Below are 20,744 nucleotides of genomic sequence, written 5' to 3'. Positions count from 1 at the left end.
CTGCTTTTATTTCTCGTATAATAAATTTATGGCCAACTCACCTGCTCGTTTTCTCCTCTCGTAGCAAACACACTTTGTGCACCAAGAAAAATATGTCATTGTAAAGATTTAATTGATTTTAAAATTAATATTTGGAATTTTATTCATTAACGTTTATTCAATGTTTCAAGTATAATATTAAATTATACAATTTGAATATAATGGATTAACTTGACTAAATAAAGAACTCAAGACTGCAAAGAATAAACGAGTATTTAAAAAGGTTGTAAATACACAACTAATTTAATTTAATATATACACTTTTGTAAGACCTTTTCGAATCCTATTCCCTGAGTGTATTTATGAACAGAGGCTGCCTTGGCATGGGCACAAGTGGGAGTGGCAGCCATATATCATACAAGGCATCATCATATAGTTCATTGAACCCCTGGCCATAAAGCAACTCAAAAATCTTCAACAGCTTTAAGTGTCTTACAATGTCTACCGTTAATCTTGGCCCACACTCATACATGCACAGGCGGCACTCCAACATGGAGAAAGTGAGCAATACACACACACTCAGACACAGAGACAGTGTCGTTTATAATGTCTTCATTTATGGCACAAAATGTGGCACATTTTTTTGTGCTCAGTTACGCACCGACACCGACACCGACACCGACTTCGAAAAAAGGACACGGCGAGTCCTCTATCTCGGCAGCAGCAGGAGAAATTACAGTGAGTGCCAAAAGTCGCCTCACAACTTCTCTGCTCATCGAGCGGAAAATAATATCGTGCTATAAATTTCGCTCAGTTTTTCCACCGTCTCCTTTCCCAACATTTTCCTCTCGGCAAGCTTAATTTTTGCTGGTCGCTGGATTTTTCCCTCACCGTTTGTCGACTGATGAAAGTTTAACGACCAAAGTTGACACGCTGCGGCGATTATTTAGAAAGTTAATGACTTATAACATACCCCGAAAAAGTCACAGGAAATGAACAGAAAGAGAACCATAGGAGGCTGGGAAAGCTGGAACAAGATTCATTGATTTACTGACCAGTCTGAGAGTTGGTTTTAGTTGATTGGACTTTATTGAAAAATGAGTCGCCATTTCTTAAGCTCTTGAACGGAATCGGCGAAAAAAACACGATAAATGGAAGGTTAACTAGGATGGTCCGCCATTCATCTTGGCCTAAAATGTAAATTTACCAAAAATTCAAGGAGCACCCATTTGTTTTCCTGTCAGTAAGGTGACCAGGACATTAAGCTTAAATCATCAATTTAGGAAATTAAACTTATCAATAGATATACCTATAATAATGTAATATTTAATTTACTTTTATTTAAGATAGTAAACCCTTAAAATAACAATCCATAAATCCCTTGCCAGGTAGTACTCTTTTGGGTGTCAGGTAAGCATTTCCCCCGAAAAACTTTTCCCTTAATCGAAATCGGCTCTGGCAAAACAATTTCCACACTATCCATAAGTCGTGTTGGAATTTGCGCCGCCTTTCGCCCCCGATAACCCCAAAAAAAGTTCTGGGCGCTTATTTATAGTTGGTTTTCATTTCTTTTGGCGGCTGCAATTTCCACCTTTCGCCTGCTCCATCTCCAAGTCCCAACTCCAGGACCTGGTCCTGGTCCTGGTCCTGGGCAAAACTCCTTCGTCTGGCAGCCGCATAAATTGTATAATGTAATTTTCCAGCGAACTGACAGACCCAGCATGGCTCAGCCCACAAATCCACAAAACTGTCAGGACGATGAGAACTGTCTGCCTATGCCAAGATATATCTGTGCATATATCTCCGCATATATCGGTGTATATATGTATATATATTGGGAAGCCGCCGACCAACTTATGCAACAATTTCGGAGCGGAAATTGCTTTAGCACCTGCCTCCTCATGTTCGTTCCCAAAAGGTGCACACGTTTGTGGTGTATATGTGTGACACCACATAGATATATATACATATATTTATATATAGATATATAGCTATATATATATATATTGTGGAGGCGTCTGGGTTTGGGCCTGACTTCGGCACGTTCGCCTTTTTGGCACATACTTCAATAGCAAGCTGAATTCCATTCGATTCCGGGGCGCTCGTCTCGTCGTCACTCGTTTAGCTTGGCAACTTTTTTGGCTCACACTTTGACAGTTTGTCTGCCTGGCTGAATCCGAGACTTGGGAGGAGGAAGGAGGAAGGAGGAAACCCAAACCTGGCTCGGGAATAAGCTTTAACCCCAAAAACGTCGGCGCCCTGGGTTTTACTGATTTCGAAATCGACTCGAGCTGAGTCTGTGTAAAGTTTCACTTCCACCTTAGTTAGTTCTGCTGCTGTGTGTGTTTGTGGATCTGGCAGGAGTTATTTCTATAACTTGTTCCTTTTGTTTCCGGGGCTAAAGTGTAATTTGAATTTAAGATTTGCTGTGGTGTAGCCAAGAACTCTATACCCCAGCCAGTGTGTAAGTTGTGGTTCCTTCGCCCCGCAAACCCTCTTCAATAATTAATTTAACTGAAACATATTTGTGGATGGGGGTGATGGTACTGTGACTCCCCCCATTGCATCATCAGAGATTCATAGTTTTAACTATGAATTAAGATGTTTCAGGAGAGGGGGGGAGCTGTATAAGCCAGGCCAAAACAACGGACCAGAGGTCAGCTGAATCGGGCGCGTGTTAATTTGCCAAGTTTTGCAGCACCAGAAAGATGATGGGCCATGATGATGAGCCAGGAGCCAGGAGCCAGGAGCCAGAGTCCTGGGCAGCATCTGTGCCAGATGGGCCGTAATTGGATGCCCGGGATGCCCAGGTTTCTTGAGCCAAGCGAAAGGCAACTTGATGTGCAAATTGTGGCCAAGTCTTGGGCTCTCAGTCTGTTGTTCGAAGCCTTTTGTGGCTTTGGCCATGTTTGCCCCTCAGTTATCAACTGGGATCAACTCCCCTCCACAGCTTGTCTAATGTGTCTGGCTTAATTGTTTGGAGTTGGGTTCGGGTTAAGAGGAGGTTGGTTTTGATTTGTAGTTGAATTAACAAGGGCCGAGAGGCCTTGGGGCAACTGCAAATGAAGACTGACGAAATATCAAAAGTTTCGAATCAAAATGTTTCAATTTTAGCCAACTGTTTTGAAGCTATAAATCTTTGGCTGAGGAGACAACGTGTCGTATGCGTAACCACACTTGTTGCAGACAATTTTCATCCTTTCCATATGCATGTCGCCTTCGCGTGGAGAGTTATTATCGTTTTATCTGCAGATCCTTTAATGCCTTCCTTTAGTCACTGTCGCTAGATATATACCGGATATTTAATCTTTGCCGGGAATTCCCTGAATCCAAATTACCAGGCACTTCCTTTCACTTAGACATTCGGAAAGCACTCGATGCTCAAAGGGGGGGCAGGGGAAAAGTCTGGAAACCGGGGCTAAATTGATACATTAACTACCTTGATCCGACTATTATCTCCGCTTTTCCCTCAGCCCTTCTTCTGCTGGAAACTATTCTCAAAATGTTGAGAATGTTCGCCATGTAAATGTAAATCACTTCCTCTCGACTCGGTGCAGTACGTACCCTGCTCCATGCTCCTGGCATCCAAAGTGGTTGCATCCCAGTGGCAACTGCGACTGCCAACGTGGTGATAAATCATCAACTGCTTAAGCGGTGTCTCCTGCTGCCCGCCTTCCAGTCTCCTTCGGTTCACCTGCCCGCCTGCCTGCCCCCGGAGCCGCTGCAGCTCACGTTCCAGCGCTTTAAGGCATTTAGCTGGATGACATATTTTAAATGCCCTGCTAGCCCAAACAACACAAATCAAAAGGAGTAGCAGTGGCAGGAGCAGGAGCAGGAGCAGGACTAGAAGCAGGACGAGAAGCAGGAGCTGCAATTGCGTCTCTCGCCTCTGTTTGCGCATAGATCATAATCATTCATAATCAGCGTGCACATAAATAACAAATTAAAAGCGCTTCACTAATTTTAAATATGCTCGAACATAATCAGCTTACAGTGAGCCACAGCCAGCGACAAGGATGAGGATGAGCAAGGATCATGGGGGACTGGGAATGAGCTAGAGCAGGGAGCAGGGAACGGGGAGCATAGCAACGTTGATGATGCTTTCGCCACTGTTGATGATGCCGCTGCTCCTGCTCCTGCTCCTGCTCCTGGCTGCCAGTCAAGATAGCAATGACAACCTAACGAGCTGCCTTTTGCCTCGTGTGTGTGTGTCTGTCTCCATGTCTGTGTCTGCGCGTGCTGTGCTTACGTGTGTGTGTTTGGTGTGTGTGTGTGCGTAGGAGAGAAATTTAGATTCTCTTAAAAATAGGATATTATGCAAGTCTATTTAAGTTTGGTCAGAGGATTAATATGAATACTTAGTGGGGCTTAATGATTAACCATTTGGGATAGATTCAAAGAAGAAAAAAAGTTTCAAGGATATTTTATGTAAAATATTTTAGTAGCAAAAATAAGTAAATATAGTTATATAAATTAATATTTTTAAGTATGCATAAAATGGAATATGAAAGGTTTTTAAAAATAAGTTGTTTAAAATTGATACAATTTAATACTACGATTTTTGGATGGAATATGCACTACAAATAGTCTAAAATATATCACAATCATTTTTTAAGTGAAAATGTTAACAATTTTAAAGGAATCTATAACTATTTCTTTGTCAAATTTGTTTAAAGTCTGTACAAAAAAATAAGTTCATGCTTAACACCTAGAACATTTTTATTGTGGTATTTTTATGGAATGCTACCGATGTTTCCCCCTCTTTATTTTCCTTTTGTGTAAAAGATCAATTTTATTTTGCAATTGATTTTAAATAACTAATTTATATACTTAATAATTTAAACATTTTTAGAATAATATGTAAAATATTTCCAATAACTACCGACATACTTATAACATTTCAATAATGACATTATTAAGAGCATCTCATGTTCGTTGCCAAAAAGTCCTTTAAGATTTATATTTTCTTTCTTCGCTCAATCATTTATAGAATATATAAGGTATTACAAATGTCATACTTTTGTCAAAATAGCTTTAAAATCTCTAAAAACTAAAGTAAATGCTTCCGCGTCTTCTGCAATATTATAATTGTCGTATTTTTATGGAATGTTACTGATGATGTTGCTTTACTTAATATATCTTTGGTCTAAAGTAAAATGTTAATTGTCATTAAATAATAATAATAGGAAAATATTGAAATATTTATAGAATTAATATTATGATATTTCAATATTTAATGCCGAATAGTCTCATTAACCTGACTCATTTATCACATTTCCCGAGTGACATTATTCAGAGCATCGCATATTCGTTGGTACCTTGCCAAAAGGTCCTTTAAGATTTCTATTTTTTCTTATTCGCTCATTTTTTTCGACTGGCTTTTACTTCATTTAAAACGCATTTATAACGCAGGACGGCGAAAAAAGAAACTCATCAGTCGGCACACACACACACAGATATACACACACTCTCTCTCTGATACACCGCTAATGCAGAGCCCATATATGTATACAAATTTTCTTTTTAGCTTTTCATGTTTGTGCTTTGGGTACTTTGGACCCGCCCAGAAAGAAAAAAAAAAATCCCTCACCTCGCCGCTTCACTTACTTTTGGCCCATACAATTTTTCTTACGATTTTCTTTCATTTTTTTTTTGTGTGTGTGTCGTTGTCGCTGCTCCTGTTTTCCTTTTCTCACGTTGTTTTTTTTTTATTTTTTCGTGGCTGCTCATGTTGCCCAGCTCTAACATTTTCCAACCTTCTCCCCTTACTCTCTTTTCTGGCAGATTGTGCGACCGGTGAACGCGTTCCTCATTGTTGATGTACAAAATGATTTTATAAGTGGTTCCTTGGATATAAGTAATTGCAGTGCACAGCAGCAAGGACACGAGGTGAGTGCCGGAGTCACAAATGGCAGGGGTGCCAATGGGGGATGGGTTTTTGTGGGTGGTTCAGTCAGTGCTGTCAGCAAACTAAACAAGGGGGGGGGGGAAAATATGAAAAATTAGATAACATTTGCATAAGTTACAATTAGGGGGGAAAGTGTTTTTAAAGGAATATAGATAGTTTTTGCTAAACCTAAAGAAATGTCTGTGCAAGCACACAAAGTCGTAATGATTGGGAAATTAAATGAAGAAAGCTTAATTTAAAAAATATCTGGTGGTCAAAAAAAATTCAGAAATCATACAAGTTTAAATATCACTAAAAAGTATAACTATATAATTTTAAAACCGAAAAAAAGTAAAGTCACCTTGCCATCACTGTTTGGAGTGAAGTTCTGGCAGCAACCTGGCCAGCAGCTTAGCCCCGACAGGTGCGGTAAGCGGCGACGACGGAAGGACATAAAAAAATAACAAAAAAAAGAACGTTACAAGAAATGAAAATGAAGGGCCTTGGTTCGGGCTTGCCGCCAGGATGAGAGCCAAAGCCATTGCCGCTTCAGATGAGATGAGGATAAGCTGGTCCAAAGGGAGAGAAGTGGAGGGGATGGTCTGGATGTCAGACCTCAATACCAGATCCTGCGGTGGCACAGGCATGATAACGAGACGGAGGAGTTGCTTGGAGGAGTGCGAGTGAGAGAGTGCACGGAGCGGAAGCGGATATGCTTTACTTAAGTCGCATCCGCGCTGCGACACACGCCGGAAGTCGTCGAGATCTCTCGCTCCCTCGCACTTCCTTCTGCTCGGCAACACTGTCGCATTTCCATTTCCATCTGGCAACTGACATCGTCTGTGGCTGGTACATGAAAATTTGTCAAAATTAATAACACGCACTTCCGTCTCGTCGCATTACGGGGACTCGACGGCACTCGAGTTGAGTTTGTGAGGAAAGTGCCACCTTGCCATCAGTCCCTCTCAACTCTCTTCCGTTTCCCCAGATACTGGAGCCCATCAACAAGCTGCTGGATACGGTGGACTTTGATGCCGTCTTTTACTCACTGGACTGGCATCCCAGCGATCATGTTTCATTTATTGATAATGTCAAAATGCGAGCCATGGACGAGTCGTCGGCGGTAAGACAGCCACGGTAATTGCACGGAAGTGCCAGACTAAGTGTATTCCCTTCCTCCTAGTTGGATGCGGACTCTGCCCAGGTCTTTGACACGGTCATCTTTGCCGGACCGCCGCCAATGAAGCAGCGCCTGTGGCCGCGTCACTGTGTGCAGGACTCCTGGGGAGCCGAATTGCACAAGGACCTCAAGGTGGTGGACCATGGCATCAAGGTTTACAAAGGCACCAATCCTGAGGTGGACTCCTATTCGGTATTCTGGGACAACAAGAAACTCTCGGATACCACCCTAAATGCCCAACTGAAGATGAAGGGTGCCACGGACATTTACGTTTGCGGACTGGCCTATGATGTGTGCGTGGGTGCCACGGCTGTGGATGCTTTGTCCGCCGGATACAGGACCATTCTCATCGACGACTGTTGCCGTGGAACGGATGTACACGACATTGAGCACACCAAGGAGAAGGTGAACACCAGCGATGGCGTTATCGTGCACACTAATGAGGTAAGCGATGAGATTACTTCCAAAAAATTAAATAAAAATGGTAAAAAGTGGAGCTCTGTGCTGTGAACACTGAAGAAAAGGTTGAAAAATATCGAAAGGAAAGGTCCTAGACTTATCGCTATCGAAATTGTTGCAGCAGAATATCGATTTATATCGCAAATTTAAAATATCGATTTATATGCAGTGTATAAACACTAGAATTCTGTGTTATTGAAGACTGAAGAAAAGACTGCAAAATATTAAAAATATAGGTCCTATCTAATAGCTTTTCGCTATCAACATTATTTAAGCAGAGTATCGATTTATGGTACAAATTTTGCAAAGTTTAAATATCGATTTATAAACAGTATCGATTTATGGAAATTTTAATACTAATTGTTCCTGCTTTCTTAGTTACTTTACCTAAAAATATTCACTCTTTTTCTCTCTTAAGGTCAAGGCCATGGCTGAGGGTCGAGATCGCCGCCCCGAGCTGGGCTACAAGCTGGCAATGGAGCTGAAGAGCCCCGACTCGGTTCTTTCGCAACGCAATGGTTTCCGACCCACATACTAAATTTCGAAAATGGAAAACGGAAAACCCAACATCACGCTAGGCTTCTCTGTTCATGGATTCAAAAAAGATAAAGAAAAAGACAAAAGGCTTTTATGTAGTTAACGGTTAGAGCGTTTTCGATTAGACTAGTTTAGAACACCTGTGAAGTGCCTCGGTAGTTGGCTAGCTTTTGCTAAAGACATTCTAGAATTGGTAACCTCTTTTGTAAGCCTGTTATCCATGTGGATTTTACATGACATTACAGTACTAACCATCTTGCCGTCGGATATAATAGGTTTAAACAAATGACGTTTAAGTATTACAAAGCTCTCTCTATATACCCCAAAACCAGCACCCTTAAATGCAATTCCAAGAGCAAAAGAGTACTAAAAAGTTCTTAATGTTGTGCGATGCACCTGTTTTAATTAAAATTGATATTATATATTATACAAACAACAAATATATATACAAAGATATAAATGTAGAGAACAATATTTATTTTGAAATATAACAATAACAGCTTCAGTGAAAAAAATATTGTATGTACTTACCCAACGTTCGAATGGAAATAAACGAATGGATTTGTGAAAGAAAAAAGTATTTTTTCATTAAACGAAACCAGATATATTTATATTTAAGAGATATTTTTAGAGAGTGCAATTCTTTCCTATAAAAAATCATAGAATATAGAACAATATTGCCATTTTCCTCATCCATACAGATCACTTTTATCCACTTTGTGTGCACTTTTTGACGGATGAATACATATATGAGTGTTCTTTTTAAGCGAATTGCCAGTTGAGAGGCAAAAACTTGAAAACAAACCTTATAAATGTCCTGGCCGAAAGTGTGGCACAGACTGTTAAGCGCTCTTTTTTTTTTGTCCTTTCTCCGAACCAGCTTTTCTGAACGTGTTTTGCCGAGTTTTCCGGAGCTCTGGAGGCGGCATGGGGAAAATAGAAATAACAATCCGTGCAGCGTTTAAAGAAACTTTTCTGTTTTATGTGTCTGCCTGTGTGTGCATTTTTTTCTCTGCTTTTCCTCTCTGTCAGAGGTTTTTGTTTTTGACCAATTTTTGGTATTTTTGTTAAAGGGAAGAAGAGAAAGTTGCCGGCTGTTACTTTCCTGCCCGGCGACTAAAAACCAACTTTAAATTTATTAACACCCGGCTACTAAGCAAGCGGCTCAGAGTGGGCGTGGCCGCATTGTTCACAGTGTAAAGTGCAAACTTTTTATTTTATTTTATTTTTTTCACATTTCAGCATATTTTTCCATTTGCCAAATGGGCAAAAGCCTGTGGAAGAGAGTCCGAGAGTCCTGGCCAAGTTTTATGGTAAGCACTCCCCCTTAGCTAGGATACGAGAGAATGCCAGAGTCCTGGAATTCCCCCACCGATCCCCCTTCTATCACTTTATAGGGTGTGTGGTGTGGTGTGGTGTGGTTTTCCCCCTGTCCAAGGACTACTCTGGCTTTTGGTCTTTTATTCGGATCGGGAACAGAGCCTCAAATCGTTTACCTTTTGTGGCGTCGTCTGCCATAGACAATGAACTTTAGCTCCAGCCCTAGTTTGTCGTTCCACACCCAGAGACTCAGAGGTGCACTAGGAAAATATAAAAAATATAGTAAAAATATTAAAATAATAATTTTCAAATAATAGTACTCAAAAATACATTAAAGTTGCATAAGAAATACATATAAAATACAAATAAATACATTAACAAGATATATAAATGCATAGAAAAACGTTAAAAGTTTATAAAATTCATCAAAAATACTTTAATTCATAAAATGCATAATAAATACATAAAAATACATAACAAATATTTTAAAAATAGGTTAAGTAAATATTTTAATGGAATATGATGTAAAAGCAGGTAGCTCTTCTAGGAAGATACTTCTGACTCTATAAATATTGATACACTTTTGATAATAACTTTCTCTTATTTTCTTATTTTCAACTAAGAATTAAATTGTAAATTACTATAATTACTATACTTTTTCTCTCAGTGCAGCAAACTTTTGTTGTCATGGCGTCGGCCGTGCTGCTGCTGCTGCTGCTGCTCCTGTTGTTGCTGCTGCTTCTGGCTACTGCGATGGGCCTTGGCGATGTGGCGGCGGCGGCGGCATCTCCTGCGGTCATGCCACTGAAATCCACACGCTGCCAGCCGTCAGCGGCACTGGAAAATGTTCCACTCACATAGATACACACACACACACACACACATACGCACACGTGCGAGGAGGAGAAAAAAAAAGAAAGAAGGGAATCGCTGATGAAAATTGCTTGCAAGTGGTTTCTGTTTCTGTCCTGGCTCTGACTCTGACTCTGCCCCCAGCCCTTTCGCCATGTAATGGTCTCTCGTTTTGCTTGTAAAACTTTTGGATTATTGTCAGGCACACACACACACACACACACACATCCATTCGTGAGCCTGGCTATTTGCCAAAAGGCCTGGACTTGGACATGGAATAAGGACCACGGAACAGGGACCGCGGACCATGGACAACTGAGCTGAGGACTGACTACGGGTTCCATGGGAAACGGAATACGGACATGAGGGTTTCGTTCGCGTTTTGCTCTTAACAGCAAATTCTCGCATATAGTTTTTTTTCTCCTTCTTGCACTCTCACTCCCATATCCATATATATCTATCTATCTTCTACTGCGTAGGCGTCGCCATTTTGTCCATGACCTGGAACTGCAAATTCTGCCTGTGTGTGGCTCTGTGTGTGTGTGTGCTTGGGGGCGTCGAATGCAGATGAATCCAGGATGCCGGAAAAGCCGGAGATTCTCACAACTGCTATCTGCAGGCGACTGCTTGACTTGTAGCTTGTACGGAGGCGCTAAGCTTGTTGTTCGTGGCTTCTGGAGGGGGAGTACGAGTACCACGTAGCAGCTGAATCATTATGTTGCTTCTGGGATCTTAATCGGAAAATAAACGGATGATGTCACAGAGCAAGCCGGCTGCCAATAGTTTCGCGAAATCAGGTGAGATTTTGATTGGTTTATCAGCAAGTAACCAAAATTTAACTATTATATATAAAAACCCCAGATATCAGATTAAGGAAATGCTGATACTTATTTAATTTTATCAAATTGGTTTGTAAATTAAAAGCAAGAATTATATATTGCTCCATTTAAAGATTCTCCAAACTTGATATGATTATTTTTTGGAACATTAAATTTTTTTTAAGTCAGCAAAATTTGTTTAAAAGCGTTTCTTCCAAGAAATACATCATAAACTAAATATAATTCTTTGTAATTGTTTATTGGAATATTTAAAGTATAACAAGTGTTATAATATTTAATAATATAACTACTTTTAAGTTATAAGATTGCTTTAAATCTTACTGTGATTTTAATATTTTCCAATACAGGATTTAAAATAAAGACTACCATATAATTTTTTCAATGAATTTTAATAATTTAATCAAAAGTATCTCAACTTTGGGGTTACATTTTGTATTTTAGATTTTAAAATTCATTTTATACAATACAGTATATATACCTCATTTTATGCATTGATTTATTTAAATGTTTTCATAATCTAAGCTTTGTTCCTTTAAATTTTACTTAAAGACGTCTTGGATTATATATTTTTCCTTAAACGAAAGTCCAAAACTAAAAAAGAAAAGAATCAAATAGTTGCTACCCATCATATAGAGAAGTAAGTTTCTTTCGATTTGAGCAATTTAAAAGGGTATAAAGTCGATCGTGCTTTAAGTTCACGCCGAAACAGGGTGTAAGTAGGTCAGGAGAGGAGAGCCTAAATTGCAATATTCCCTCTGCCCCTCTCTCTCTCTCTCGCCTCACTTGCTATTATAAGCAAGGTGGCCTAAGCTCGGAAGCTTCCATTATCACGCTCTGCATTATTCCGCACTCTCATTAGAAGCGACCTCTCCCATAGGTAATTAAGAAAATCAATTCATTCAGTGACGTGGCGGTGAGTGAAACGGAGTTAAAAATTTGATCGCTAAGTATAGGATCGCGGCCGCGTGTAAATGCTAAGAAAAGTGCGTCGGAAAACCGCAGTTGTGAGAAGTGCCGATGTCTCTAGTTAAGATCTGTTAGTGTTTTGTTAGTTAATATTCGTTTGTTCTTAGTTTTTCGGTGTGTAAAAGTGTAAACAGAAATAATGCGCAATACCACGCCCTCTCTTGTCGCCGTTCAGTTCCGCTATCCGTTAAAATGTACACTATAAAAAATTAAAATAAAGTATGTGGATAAAGTTATACTAAGAAAAAAAGAAGAAGCGAGGAAATCTGAAGGAATGATGGATAGGAGAAGCGGCAACACCCTCAACAAATCTAAAGGTAAGTGATTTTTTTCGCGAGTAGAGAAGCAGCAACAACAATTTTTAAGCGAGTGAGTAAAACCAAATGATATCATTCTTTCTTTTCTCTATCCTCCTTTTTCTTTTCCCTTGGTTTTGCATTATCGAAACGCATCTTTTCCTTTTTCTTATTTGAGTGTACTCTCTCTTGTATATTATTTTCGGGTAATTTATTAAGAAACGGTTGTTAGTAAATTTGCTCAATTATCTGCTCCGAAAGTGGAACCTGAGAGCGAGAAAGCCACTCAATAAAGGCGATCCACTCTTGTGGATCCACTCAAGTTTTATATCAAAGCTGTGCTGCTTTTGTTTACCTTTTTTTTTGTGGGTTCCTTGTTTCCTTTTTACTTTTTTTTCTCGGGTGATTGTAATTTTAACATTTAAATAAATTGGAACCCATGGGCTTGAACCTATATTACCTATTCTAATACCTATTACCTATGTTTTTGTTAGTATTTCTATTTTTTATATTCTCCTTTATTGTTTGAATTTTATTATGTATACCTTGTACTTTAGGATTTATTCTTCTACCATTATGAATCTTTAGAAAAAATATTGGTTTCTTCTTTTTTAAATCAAATTCGAAAAAAATTAAGTTTAAAATGCCTTTCTAATTGTTCTATAATTAGGACAATTCAGGGACTAAAGCAAAGGGTGTCATGAAAATATTATAAATTTAAAAGTATTGTCTGCCTGCCTCCCTGGAAATTCAGCAACCAGACAGCAGCTAATAACAAAAACAAAACTGGTTGGAAAAACATCTAATACGAAAATAGCACCTAAAACAACTAAACGGGCTTAAATGGCAGGACGGTCGTTGACCGTTTTTCCGGGGCGGGGAAACAAGAGCGGGACCGGCAAATTAGTTTTTCACTCGCTGCTGTCTGCGAAGACCTTATTGAAATCATAATTTATTTATTAGCGGGAGTGGCAGTAGCAGCCAAGGACTGAAGGCAGCGAGGGGGAGGGGAGTTGCTGGATAAACTGAAAATGTCAAACCAATTTGCTGCGGAAAATTTCGGTCGCTGATTAGATTGGATGCCATGGCCAAAAGTTTTAATTATGAATATGAAAAATTTCGTGCACTCCTGGCTGGCGAAGCGAGTTGTAATTAAATTTTTGCACAGGTAAACGAACTTGTTTCAGAGATTTTCGAGAGGGCGGCGGCGACGGTGGGCGATAAAATCTTGAGAGGGTCCTTGTGTTGTTTTTTTGTTTTTTTGGCTTCCTTAACTGATTTAGCGACAAATATGCTGGAGCAGGAAACTAGAGCTGGGATATCTGAGAAGTTGTATCTGAGATGATGGTTCCGAAACTGCAGCTGAGCGTTGGGCGCAAAACTTTTGCTTGGTTGCACGGGTCGTATACGCAATGTTTTTGCTCCTTTTATGTGTGTGTGTCGCCAAGGAGGAGGAAAAGGATGAGGAGCAGACAGGAAGTGACTGCTGTCGCACTGAAATGTTAATTCTAATGCAGTCAAATGAGTTTGCCATGCTGGCTAGGCTGTGCTGCGAGAAAGTTTTGGGCTTCTCCACAGTTTTGTGCATTTGTGCAGGATGTGATTATGAGGTTTTCCATATTAGAAATATATACGTGTGTGTGTCACCCACGATTCTTGGGTATAAGAGTATGTATGTGTGTGTGTGTGGCAATAAAATGCTTTACTGATTTGCAAAGTTTTGTCATTAAGCACACTTGGTGCTGCCGCCATCACTTTGGCCTGATTACAGTTTAGAATTTCACAAATATTTGCCTGGGAACATTTCATCTTTCGCTCTTGCCCCTGTATCTCTTGCCTATTTAATTATTTATTTATTTATTTGCTGTCTTTCTTGTTAGTTTACTTGATTATTTGCCATTTTCCATGCATGACAGCGTGCTAATATTTGTCGACACTTTTATTCAGAGAGCTTCGCTAATGTTTCAGAAGATCTCACATTAAATCGATTAAATGAAATATGAATAATGCTTTTATTGTTTGACAGCTGCTAATGGAGTAAAGTGAGTGCAGTGATGGGGAAAAGTTTGGAGAGAAGACTAATGAATCGTTCGAAATTGATTCGGCATTATCAGCCCGAGTCCCGCTGGCAGTTACCATTAAATAACCGGGAAATGTGCGTGCTTCTTGGGCAATCAGCCATTTCACTTGCCTTTACTTGGGGAGGATAAAAAATATATAGCCATGCTGGTCGGCCATAAATAGGCCTTGCAAATCGGCCCCTTGGGGCACATGCGTCGTATACGTGATATTTTTTAATTACATTCAAAACGCTTTGTGAGTCCTGCGTGCGGAAAATTCGCTTTTAATTGCCCCAGCAACAAAAGCTGGTCCGCCCCTCCGCCCTCCCAAAAAGCCTCTGCTGGAAATTCAATTCGAAAGTGTCCCCAAGCGCAAGCCAGTGGAAACTAGGAAAACTCCTTGCCTTCCTCCCATGGCACAGATGGAAATATACTTAAGGAAAACGAGAATGAAAATGAAAATTTAATTAATGCCGCCACTAAAAACCAGAAAAACCAGGGCTCGCTGGGGGCGGGTATGGTGGAGAAAATTCCAAACTAATATGGAAAATATTTTGTATTTGCAGCAAAACTTTTCTACCGGCTGCGGCAAGCTTTAGCAGATGGAAAAACAGAGACAGTGAGAGTGGGAGTAGAAAGAGATAGCGAGAAAGTCAGAAAGAGAGGATAAGTTAGTGTCTGGAGGATTAACTTCACATATGAGATTAAAAAATAAAAAACTGAAATGTTACCATGGAAATATAAGAAAGATTTTAATCCTGAAAACTTGGAATAATTCATCTTCTTTGGTTAGTTAAATTTTAATTGCTTTTAAGCTTAAATGGTACTATGGAGATATAAGAAAGATTTTAAACCTTCATCTCCTTTTTTAATTGCTTTTAACATGGCTTACAACTTAATTCTTAGTTAGTTGTTTTATTTTATTTCTACATTATGTATAATTTTAAATTTTCTATGTGTAATGTGGGTTTGCTTTTCTATGTGCTCTTTAAAGCCAACTTTTTCTTAGAAAAATCCTATTTATATCCAATTGCTACAAGATTTGTTCATAGTTTTCAATTTAATGCAAAGTCAAGTCGACATTTGTGGCATTTAAAGTGCAAATGAACTGAAATTAGCGCCTGGCATCGAGGGGTTGTGGCGGGAGACAAATGAAAAGGCATTTAAAATGTCAACACGACCGCAACATCGTGTGCGAAATGGTCAGCAAAAGGTGTGTATCTGTGTGCAGGGATAACTATGGATGTATGGGTTGGTGTAAATGTATGTGTGGATTCTCCTACAGCAACAACGATTTTTGCGGTTGCACAAAAGTAAACCAAAGTGACACAGAGTCAAAGGTGAGGGCTAAACGAGTTTTTGGGGGCTCGGGCCCGCAACGCTTAAATGCTTGACCACGAAAAGGCCATTAGAAAATGGCCGCATGTGACCATCTATGGCTGTGTGAGTGTGTGTGTGTGTAGGGTCCGGGGGCCAAAAGCCATCTCCGGGTGACAGTTGGAAATTAGGCAAAAGCCAACCCGAAAAGGAAAGAGGGGGAAAAAAAATTAAAAAACTAAAGCCACAAAACGTTTGCCAACACGTGTAAAGTTCTGCAAGTTTTTCCACCAAGGCTAAAGTGGCCATGTGTCTGTGCCAAAAGGATGGACAACTTGTCAAAAGGGACACAGGACTGCCACTCACCTGAACTTGTTAAACTTTAATAGAAAAACTTTCATATTTTATATATAAAAAATAGAGAATGTATCCCACTTACATTTGAGTGGATAAACTACCTTGTGGTTCACTAGAAGAAATATATCGCATTTAAGTGTTTTATAATAATAAATTAAAGTAACATTAGGAAATTAAACTCCACTCATTTTTATTAAATGTTTTCTAAATAAATAAAAGGTAGAGGCTTTAAAATCAGTTCTAATTTTATTAAATGAAACTTAAAACTATATAATTTCTTAGGTTATTATATTAATTCGAAAATGTACCTACAATTTCCCCATTTATTTAATGATTTTAAGGTTTTTCTGTAACTATAGTTTGCAACTATACTTTCAAGCTAAATCTGAATTTAAGATCTGAAATGTTGTTTAATTTATCATTCCCTGCTCTTGAGTGGAACAAATTTTTCTTTTTGTTCATCCAGCTCATCCTTTGGGTGTCGTGCACACACACAAAAAAAAACCCACTGGAAAGCAAATTAAAGCTGCTCAAATGCAAACTCAGGGATCCAACCGAGTCACGCTCTGATTCCCACCTCTAACAACAATGACCGAAACACCTGAATTTCTGCGGATGTATTTCGAAAATATAATCTTTGCCGCATTGCCGTTGAATGTGTAATAAAGCACATGACTTTGGTCTTTTATGGCCGGGCCGTGTTAAATTTGCTTCCCAAACTCACCTTGAATCCACGGAACAATGACCAAGGCACATGGCCACATGGCACTCCACCGATGATTCTCCGGTGATTCTCCGCTGATGCGAAAGTGTGCGACGGTGGCAGACACCAGCGACAACAATGTGCAACAATTAAATGTCAAAGAGAAGCTCTTGATGGACGCTTAAAATCACTGCATCTGTCAGCTGACACTGGAGCTGGGGAGCTTCGTTTTTGTGGCCGTTGTTCCACAGGGGCAAAAGGAAAATCTGGTCATGGGAGTGTGGGAAAACACAAGTCACGGAACGGTCACACAAGTCGCACAACTCACACACACAAATACACATACACCCACAGCCATGACACACATATGGTGGAGCGAAGCAGGTGCTCATACCGTTTAAAATGTACACCCATAAACAAAAGTGCAAACAAAGCCATAAACAGGGGAGAAGGACCTCAGAGCAGGTGCTTTGGTAGCGAAGAGGCGGGTGCTAAACTTTCACCCCATCCATGTGCCAGGGACCATGTCCTTTGCCAGGACCCGGCCGTTGTCGTTTGTTAGTTTTGTCTGCCTGGATTGGACAGTGTTTGTAGGTATGACCAAAAGTTATTCCAATTCCAGACTTTAAGAACATATTAAATAATATTATTGTTCTTTTTATTATCACTAAATTTAACTTGTTTTTACTAGGTGAGAATTTCCTACTAGTTATTAGTTTTCTGGCATAGAAATAGTTTATTTCTCGCCATCCTGAGGGCACACTGTTCTCGTAAACATTGGTGGCAGCCAGCGAAGGACATTGAATGTCTGGGTGACAGCGGCCCCCACTCGAACCCTTTTCTAGTTCCCCTCCACTTTTCTTTAGTCCTTCCGGTCGCTGGCTCTATCCTGCTTCGTTCCCAGTTTGTTAGCTTTTAGAGAAGGGGTTTCAGTTGCCGGTTCGCGGCATCCCAGCATCCATGGATTCCATGGGAATCGTCAAAGGACGAGGACAGGGAGGAGCATCTCATGGAGCGGGAGATGGAGCTATTGCTGGAGCGGTCCAAGGCAAAGGGCCTGTCAGCGTTTTCTGTGCTGCGCTTTGTTTTTAATACATGTACGTGGTGGCATCGTTTATTATTATTTTTGTTTGTGTGCTACCACATCGGTGGCACCGAAGGACAACGCTGCGTATACGTAATATAAGCAATGCATGCTGCCTGGGCTGGGTGAGTGTGTAACCCATGGGTCCATGTCACGCACACATTAGAAGGTAAACACGCGTTCCACCACACGATGCATAAACATTTGGACATTCCATTCGCCCAGCTATTTCTCCCCAGCCATGTGAGTCGCCAGGATATGCGTGTGGGTTACGAACTAAATTAAATTTTTACATCAACATTTGCGCTTCATTAGAGGCTGGCGAATGGCAGCAAAGGGATGGATTGTCAGCGTGGTGTATTCAGTGTGTGTGTGGGACAATGCCAAGTGTTGCTCGTCGAGGAGTGCCCATCCTCTCCGGTGGGAATGGATTGGGCTAAGCAGTCCCAGGCCCAGACAAATGAGTTGCGAGTGTTATTGGTGGGGAAAATGGTAAAGCAAACTCGCTAAATTAGCCCAGGGCCTTCAGGCGCTTGGGCAGAGAGGGGTTGAATCCTGCCTGGTTTGGGGGATAAAAGGATGCTGGCCAGACGGAATGTTAAACTTATCGCAGGCATAACGATTCAATTGATGGACTAGTGGAATTGATAGTCTGGATAATTGGATAGAGTGCGTTCCGTGTGGAGGAGTTGTGAAAAGCACTGACAGCAAAAATGTTGAGAGCTAGGAGAGAAATGTAATAATTTTGATTAGCCTGCAGGGGAAATGAACGGAAATTCAATGAAGAGAATTCATAGATAATCAGACAATTAAAACCAAATTAAATAAGCAGAAATGTAGCCTTTTAATTCACTGAAAAACTCGAATTTAAAACAGATAGTAAATTTTTAAGAAATTCCCCACCAGTACATTGATTTTCTTTGGATTATACCAAAAGATATCAATTAAATGTCCAACGGTGATAGCAATTCACGATAATCCTCAGTATTATCTGTGGGCTGTGGATCCAGCATGCAGCACACCTTCCGCTTGTGGATACAGGTGGTAATATTCCGCCGATAATGATGGTCATGTTCACAGTTTTCCACCTCCAAACATTTACCGCCCACGTGGAAGCAGCTTGTCAGATCTGCAAAGAGATTGGGATCAGAATTGAAAAATAAGCATAGTTTTTGTACTCTCACAGTTCTCCTTTCTATACATGTAGGTGTAGTAGGCTCCAAATCCAAGAAGTACGAGGGCGATCAAGCACAAGAACACCAAACATGGCACTTGACTTGCCATTGTTCCAGGGTAGTTGCTCTATGGATTATCATTAATTTACAATGGGTATCTTTAGAAAGGTGAGCTTGAAAGGTAACTCACTGCCCCCTGAGAGCTGTGGGAAATGGGAGGAGCCGGGTGGAGAAACCTGAAAAGGCCTCCTCCGCTCCGCATAATACCCGCTAAGTGAGTAAGTAAATTATTATGATAATGCGCTTTTGGAGAGCCAAGTGCAGTCTATGGGCAATGTTAAATGGAAACTTCTTAATTAAAAACTTGCTGCATAAAAACCGGCAGCAGAAAATCGAGGGAAACTGCACTGCAAAAAGTTTATTTAAAAAGAAAACTTGATAACTTTGTTAAGGAATTTTTAGCTGTGTCTGATTTCCTTTAAAATTGTGATATTAATTCCTTATGAATATAGTATGTAAAGCAGGTGCAAACCAATCAAATTAAAATATAAAAATTGTACTCCTTTAAGGTGTTATTTTCTATATTAAAAGATTATTGTATATGACCTAGAATCCTTCTTAAAGAAAGCTTTTCCATTTTTTAATGAACTCCCATTCATAGCATTACTTTTTCGAATTCTACGGATAACTTTCACTTTTCCCTTTTGGAAAATGAATCGCATAATTTGAATTTAGATTGCAATAATCCTTATTTTTAATTTAAAGTGTAGAGAGTGGGAAAAGGGAAAGGACCCATCCTCGAGACACCTCCGTTCGTTCCCCTGCAAAATCAGTGTGAAGCAAAATAAACCGCTTAAGGACTTGCGACTTGGCAGCGCGTTGGAAATAACAAGGAAACTGCCCTCCAGCAGGAGTCTGCTCGTGTTTGTTAGTTCTCCAACTGGAGGGGAGGGGGGATGGAAAAAGGAGCTCTAACCCTCCCCAGTAGTGGGGGTGGAATCCAGGGGAGGCTTTGGCGGAAATGGCGGGGCGGATGTGCTTGGTCAGGCCATTGGACCATTGGCCAGTTAGTACGAAGCTACAGTGGGTAAGAAAAAAAAAAAATTCAATTAAAAGCAACAGCACGTAACTGAAACTTTTCCTTTCTCTCTTTTATTTTTGCAAGTTTTGTATCTTTTCACCGACACCAACATCCCAGCAGCACAGCATCCCAGCGAATGTGTGTGTGTGTTTTTATTCCTACTCTTATTCGAGGGGAGGAGTGGGCGTGCCTCAGGGCCGCCTCCCGGATCCACAGCACTTTGAGTTATAAGTTGGTGCCAGCTGTCAGTTCTCTTCGCCTTGCCTTGAAAGTTGCATGTTTGCCTGGCAATATTCTATGCCACGTTTTCTCTCTGTGCCACCACGAGAAGTTGCAGCTGAAAAATTTAAGATATCGGATTTGTGGCTGGTCAAAAGCAAGTCAAATCAAATAGAGAGAGCAAGCTGGCTCTATGAACTTCTATAACAGCTTCCATTAAACATTTATCTTTACCTGATTTGAATATAAAGTTTAATTTAGAAGTTAAGGTAAAAGCTATAGCTATGTTTCAATTAATTGAAGTTAGATCCTCTGATGGCCATACCTTTTGTCCTACTCCATTGTACTCGAACAAATGGCGTATTTCGCTGGGCCAACTTCCTATTTAATCAAGTTATCCACTCGGTTCGCTTGGCCAGCTTCCTTTTCTCCC

At 40.2% G+C, this 20,744-nt stretch overlaps 3 protein-coding genes across 7 annotated transcripts in view; 2 read left to right on the top strand and 1 right to left on the bottom strand.

The window, feature by feature from the left end:
- The window catches only part of Naam (Nicotinamide amidase), a 44,482-nt gene extending 35,863 nt beyond the window's left edge, over positions 1-8,619 (top strand). For all 3 annotated transcript variants that reach the window (XM_020958014.2, XM_020958013.2, XM_086831720.1), the window contains exons 4-7: positions 5,764-5,868; positions 6,855-6,989; positions 7,050-7,490; positions 7,924-8,619. In XM_020958014.2, coding sequence (XP_020813673.1) covers positions 5,764-5,868; positions 6,855-6,989; positions 7,050-7,490; positions 7,924-8,043 — 801 coding nt within the window. In that variant the 3' untranslated portion in view covers positions 8,044-8,619. The remainder of the gene's footprint in view (positions 1-5,763; positions 5,869-6,854; positions 6,990-7,049; positions 7,491-7,923) is intronic.
- A 3,331-nt stretch (positions 8,620-11,950) lies between these two features.
- The window catches only part of GluClalpha (glycine receptor alpha 1), a 70,191-nt gene continuing 61,397 nt past the window's right edge, over positions 11,951-20,744 (top strand). For all 3 annotated transcript variants that reach the window (XM_020958577.2, XM_086831716.1, XM_086831713.1), the window contains exon 1: positions 11,951-12,336. The gene's annotated coding sequence lies outside the window, so the exon portion shown is untranslated. The remainder of the gene's footprint in view (positions 12,337-20,744) is intronic.
- Positions 18,662-19,227, bottom strand: LOC110188745 (uncharacterized). Its single transcript, XM_020958587.2, has 2 exons — positions 19,021-19,227; positions 18,662-18,965 (listed from the first exon to the last, which is right to left on the bottom strand). The coding sequence occupies exons 1-2, from the start codon at positions 19,118-19,120 to the stop codon at positions 18,781-18,783; spliced, it is 285 nt and encodes a 94-aa protein (XP_020814246.2). The 5' UTR covers positions 19,121-19,227; the 3' UTR covers positions 18,662-18,780.

The sequence above is a fragment of the Drosophila serrata genome, unplaced genomic scaffold (genome assembly GCF_035046125.1).
Source record: "Drosophila serrata isolate PLE 108 unplaced genomic scaffold, ASM3504612v1 contig_241, whole genome shotgun sequence".
In the NCBI taxonomy this organism is placed as follows: domain Eukaryota; kingdom Metazoa; phylum Arthropoda; class Insecta; order Diptera; family Drosophilidae; genus Drosophila; species Drosophila serrata.
Note: the sequence above shows the minus strand (reverse complement) of the source record. Positions and strands in the feature narration are given on the sequence as shown.

Coding starts and splice junctions, on each gene's coding strand:
- LOC110188745 (XM_020958587.2), bottom strand. CDS start 19,120: ATGGCAAGTCAAGTGCCATGTTTGGTGTTCTTGTGCTTGATCGCCCTC. Junction 18,966..19,020: donor CATGTATAGAAAGGAGAACT/GTGAGAGTACAA, acceptor ATCTCTTTGCAG/ATCTGACAAGCTGCTTCCAC.